General features: G+C 56.7%; 1 protein-coding gene across 1 annotated transcript in view; it reads left to right on the top strand.

Annotated features, from left to right (window-relative positions):
* The first annotated feature begins 1,688 nt into the window (after positions 1 to 1,688).
* The window catches only part of LOC130035030 (acid-sensing ion channel 2-like), a 134,840-nt gene continuing 130,835 nt past the window's right edge, over positions 1,689 to 5,693 (top strand). Inside the window, exon 1 of the mRNA XM_056126516.1 lies at positions 1,689 to 2,890. Within this exon, the coding sequence (XP_055982491.1) occupies positions 2,300 to 2,890 (591 nt within the window). The 5' untranslated portion in view covers positions 1,689 to 2,299. The remainder of the gene's footprint in view (positions 2,891 to 5,693) is intronic.

Genomic DNA, 5,693 nt, shown 5'->3' with positions numbered 1-5,693 from the left:
AGAGGTCTTTTACTGCATATACAAGGAGGGGTCCATGGGGCACCTAGTGGGCTTGTGGGTGCATGTGAAGTAGATCTGGGGGGGGGCAAATGCTTGGCTCCCTTCCTAAATTTGGGAAGGCATACTCTGCACATCTGCCTTTGGAATCTGTTTTGGAGACTCATAGATCTGGGTTCAAGTTCCAGCTCTAACACCTGTGGACAAAAGTACTGGGTCAGGCTCCTTCTCTGTTCCGAGCCTCAGCAACCACCCACACCTACTGAGATGGTTGGAAGGGTTTCCTGGAGAAACACCCCATACCCACCCCTCGCGTGAGTCCTGATACAGGACAGAATCTGGGCTCCTATTTGGCCATATTTCTATATCCCTATGGTCCATTCAGGCAGCCCTCCAGACAGGGCCTTGGGACCCCTGCAAGGCAGGAAGTAGAGGTGACCTTGTATCTGTTTCCATAAGATACCTTTGTCCTGTGAGTTCCCAGGATCACTCAACCAGCCGTTAAATGTCACTTGTATATGGTTTAGAAAGAGGGCAGATGGGATCGAGAATTATTTCAGAGTAGATGCAAGCTAAGAGGGACATTCTATAAGCTTCCTTTTTCTAAACTGTGTTCTAAGGAGCATTACTGAAGCTCAGTCTGCCTTAGGGTCACCAAACTGGCTTACCAATGCATCTCTAGGTGCCCCCCAACCCCTGCTCAGCAGTGCACATGGGGCTGGGCATTGGAACTTTCTGTCCATTCATCCTGAAGGGGATTTAGCATCCTTGCTTCTATAGGTTCCATTCCTGAGGTATGAACCTTGGCCAGGGGCAAGCCCTACCCAGGGATCGTATCCTGAATATTGGTGAATAGTCAGGAAAAAGGGAGGGAGAGAACGCTGAGTGTCCAATCCCGGCTCTCACCTATAGTTACAGCTGTGCTAAAAGCTTGGGACAGAAACACACACACACACACACACACACACGAACTGCAGCTAGCCCTTCCCGGAATTGCCTCTGTCTTTCTCAGATCCAGATCTTTCTGACAGCTCTCTGGGGGGTGGGGGTACTTGTTGCTCCTCTCCCGGTCTCCCAAGCATGCTTTCCCCTTTTCAGCTTCTTCTGTTTGGAGATCTCAGACCAGCTGTGACCCGGGAACCCACACTGGTGCAAAGGACAGTTGCACCCCCTCCAACCTCCCCAATACCGGTCTCCTGCGAGTTTATCATGCACCTCCCTGCTCTCAGTGGGGGGTGGTGTCTCAGGTTTTCCAATCGCCCGAACAACCTATCAGGACGTCTGGCTCTCCACCTTCAGCGAGAGACCCTCCCCTCCCGAGAAACTTTCGCCAGGTCCCCCCAAAGCCGACATCAGCACCCCTCCTCCTCCGCGTCCCAGCTGCAGCCAACCGCCTGGTGAAGGGGGGACGCACTTGCTCGCTGGGCGCCCGCGGGGTCTCGCTTTTCTTGGGGGAGGCAGAGGGTGGGGGAGGGAGGAGAGCGAAGGCGGAGACCGGAGTCTGGGTCGAGCCCCCCCACTCATCCTTCGGAGCCCCCGCATCCTTCCCAGCCTCGCGGTCCTCCCTTCTCCGCGGCAGCGCGCCGCCTCCCACCCCCGGAGGCGCTGGCCGTGACCACGGGCATTTGGAATTCCGCCCCAAAGAAAGGGGGCCGAGAGGAGGAGGAGGAGGACGAGGAAGAGGAGGAGGGGGAGAGGAGGGACGGAGGCCGGCGGGCGAGAAGCGGAATCCGGAGTCCGAAAACGAACCGCACGGGAAAACGGAAGGCGGGCGCGGGGCCGCGGCTCGGAGGCTCGGCCGCGCCGCTGCGCCCGGCCGCCCGCAGTGCACCGGAGTGGCCGCGCTGACATGCCCGGGATGCTTAACACGGGGCATTATGCACTGGTTAACAGGCTCCGAGCTGCCGAGCGACTTGTTTTAAGCATTTTCTCCCTCGCTCTCGCTTTTAATCTTGTCTCTAGTGGCGTGTGTAGGGGGGAGGACTTTATTTCCATTGGCTAAGCTCTCCCTTCCCACCCACATCTCTTCCACATCACCTTGGTGTCTCCCTAAATAAAACCAGCCCTTCTTATCGCCTGGAAAAAATCAGGAGCTAGAGTTTGAATGGGCTTTATATAAACACTCACCCCTGTCAGCGTGCAGCTGGGCTCTCGGGATAAACTCACCGCACCTGGCCTGACGCTGGTCCTGGCTTCTCTGCTTCTCAACGTCCAGGTTTGAGCCGAGCCCGGGGGGACTGGGAACTCTCCCCCCTGAAACCCGATCAACCTGAAGCCAGCTGTGGAGGTGTCCAGGGTCCCCATGGACCTCAAGGAGAGCCCCAGCGAGGGCAGCCTGCAGCCCTCCAGTCTGCAGCTCTTTGCCAATACCTCCACCCTGCATGGTATCCGCCACATCTTCGTGTATGGGCCGCTGACCGTCCGCCGGGTGCTCTGGGCCGTGGCCTTCGTGGGTTCCCTGGGCCTGCTGCTGGTGGAGAGCTCGGAGAGGGTGTCCTACTACTTCTCCTACCAGCACATCACCAAGGTGGACGAGGTGGTGGCCCAAAGCCTCGTCTTCCCCGCCGTCACCCTCTGCAACATCAACGGCTTCCGCTTCTCCAGGCTCACCACCAACGACCTGTATCACGCGGGTGAGCTGCTGGCCCTGCTCGACGTCAACCTGCAGATCCCAGACCCGCACCTGGCTGACCCCGCTGTGCTGGAGGCCCTGCGGCAGAAGGCCAACTTCAAGCACTACAAACCCAAGCAGTTCAGCATGCTGGAGTTTCTGCACCGCGTGGGCCACGACCTGAAGGATATGCTGCTCTACTGCAAGTTCAAAGGGCAGGAATGCGGCCACCAGGACTTCACCACGGTGAGTCCCCAGGTTTTGGTTCTTTCTCCCTGCTTGGTAACTCTGCAGAGGGGCCCAGGCTGGTGGTCTTCTGCTGTGCTGGTGGTCGTCTTGTGTGTTTTTTTTTCGGGGGGAGGGGGTGTCAGGAGAGAGAGCAACACGCTTGTTGAAAGCCAGAGAGTGGTTGAAATAGGATGTAGGTGGCTGTCTGTTGGGGTGAACCCCTCCTCCTAGTTAGGTGGGGGGGGGGGGTTGGGGGGAAGCTTGTTTGGGAGGAATCTTTTCTCCGGGCGGTCCTGAGCTAGGTTCCTCCCAGCCAGAGGGAGGAGGCTCGAGTTGTCTGTGGTCCAGGGCACTTACTTGGTGTCTGAGCTGTGTGATAAGAACAGCTTGTCATTGACGAGGTGGCTCTCTCTCTCTCTTTCTCTCTCGTCTCGGAAGTGGCATCAGGAACAGCATCCTGTGGGCCGGGCTGGTGCGAAGGCTGCCTGTGGAGGGGGTGTGGGCCCCCAGGCAGCCTGGAGGCTTCTAGTGGCTTTGCCGGAGCAGGTGATGCTGCAAAGGTGTGGAAGTGTCGTTGCTTCCATTTCGTCTTTGGATTCTGAGCACCTTGTGGGTCTGTGACTCGCTTGCCAGCAGGTTGGAATCCAGGACTGCTGAGGCCAAAGAGGAGGGTCGAGGTGGAGGCCCTGTGTGCTGGGGGGGTCAGGGCGATGCCTCGGAGGTTGGCGTACTCCAGACTGGCTCACGCCTGGGAGCTTCCGCTGAAACTCAAAGGCTGGGTTTGCTGTTTGTACAATCGCTTCTGAACGTGGATGCGAGCAGAGTGGTGTGGGGAGGGGGCTGGCAGCTGCGGGATTGGCAAGCCTGCAGGAGTGTGGAGCTGAGGCAAGAGGAAAAGCCAAACTGAAAGGGGGAGGTGGGCCTTCTGGAGGGGCAGAGAGAAAGGATGGGGAAGGGGTGTTACTGCTGGAGTCCCCTGCTTGCCCAGTTAGTGGGCTGCAAGCCAGAACTTGGCATAAGGAGTCAAACTGATGCTGCAGATACCAACTTGCTTTTGGACAAGTCTGAGACCACCCTCCCCCCAGGCCTCCCATCTCCCAGAAGCAGCCTTGGGAGGCTGCCCCGGGGAGTGCTCAGAGCTGCTGAGCCTTTGAACCACATTGCACTAGCAAGTTCAGGATGGCAGGCACAGTGGCTGCAGAGGAATGGGCTCCTTGGTCAGCACTTGTCCAGGCCCTTTGCCTCATGAAGACACACCCTCCCTCCTCCCCCCCCCCCAATGGAGAATCCCTTCCCCACCTGCTTCCAGATCCCTGCCGTCTGCTCTCGCCCTCTTACTCTGACTTTCTTTAAATGCTACAACCAGCCTTTGCCGGCAGCCTTTTGCTGACTGGAGGCTGTCTCTGATTCTGGAAGAGCCCAGAGTGCTGAGGGTGGGGCCATCACCTTTCCGATCTGGTACAGCTCTGTTTCCTGGGGGAGCTGTTTGGTATTATCTCTTTAAAACCTTGTGAGGAAGAGCACAGTGAGATCAGCTGTGGTGGTGTCTGTCTGCTAAAGAGGAAAGCCAAGCAGAGCTGGGGGGAAGGGACCTGGAGTCCCGGAAGCCCCTCTGAGTGGAGCAAACAGGATTCTAAAACGTGTTGCCTGCAAATGATGTCGTAGGTAGACAGTGGGGGGTAGGTAGTGGGGGGGGGGGTGAGGTTGGGAAGTTGGGAAGCCTCCTCCACGAAGGCTGAATGCCACCCTGGACTTCACTCCATGCTTTTCTAGTGCTGTGGCAAAGCTTAGACCTTCCACTGCACCGGGCAGCTCTCAGTGTGCTCAGCTGTTCCTCTTGTCTGCCTGAATACATAGTGGTGGGGTGGGGGGGTTCATGTGGAAGCACACGTCAGCAGCCCCTGAGGCTGAACCCTCGCTTGAGGAACTCTCATGACTGTGGGGCTGAGGGTGGGGCGGGGGGAAGGTAACCAGTGGCTTCCTCTCAACTCCACAGCCAGGTTCTGTGTGGAAGTAAAGGTTCTTTAAGCCCAGGCGGCTGTTTTATATCTAACCCATCATTTCCTTGGCAAGGGTCTCAAGAGGCCAAAGATGAGGCCTTAAAGCCTTGCTAGAACCTTTGATCTCTCCAGGACGGTCTCTGTTATCCAGGGGAGTTGCACGTGATCTGGCTTGCTCCTTAGTTAGTCCTTGGCACATTGCCATCCATCATTCCCACTGAACTCAAGATGGATCAAGGGTATCCTTCCCTGGACTGACCCTCAGTGTATGATTTCTCCTCCCCCCCCCCCCCCCCCAGTATTGAAAAAGGGAGGAGGCTTGAGGCTGCCTCTCCAAACTGTTAGGGGGTATCTAAAGGGACATGCTTTCCAAGAAAGCTAAAGGAGTGTGTGTGTGTGTGTGTGTGTGTGTGGTGTGGGGTTGAGGGGGCATGAGGGAGCTGATGGTTTTCATGCATTGGTGTCACTGAGCAGCCAGCAGGCTGGGCCTCTGCAAGAGGGCATGAGATGGCAGAGTGTTTCAGGATGTGGGCTCAATAAGGGATCAACCTTCCTATCCTTTGGGACCCAGGTTGTAGGTGGGACCATCTTCAGAATCCCCCAGCAAAAGAGGCCCCAGCTCCTCACAGGTGGTTGCTTTAGAAGTCAGCTCCCATGCTGCTCTCTCTTCCTTCTCTCTGCTTTCCTAGTCAATAATTGGGCTTATTGACTAGGCTCTGCCTGGGGGTGTCATGCTTGGGGTGGCTTATTTGAGAGGTACAGAGCCTGGGATGTCACAAGTGATGGCTCTTTCTGTTTTTTTTTTTTTTCTCTTTCTCTAAAGCATCCCTGGAGCTATCTCCTGGGCTAATGCTTTC

This window comes from Sorex fumeus, unplaced genomic scaffold (assembly GCF_029834395.1).
Source record: "Sorex fumeus unplaced genomic scaffold, SorFum_2.1 ptg000063l, whole genome shotgun sequence".
Lineage (NCBI taxonomy): Eukaryota > Metazoa > Chordata > Mammalia > Eulipotyphla > Soricidae > Sorex > Sorex fumeus.
The sequence above is the reverse complement of the archived record's forward strand: the minus strand, read 5'-3'. Positions and strand labels throughout refer to the sequence as shown.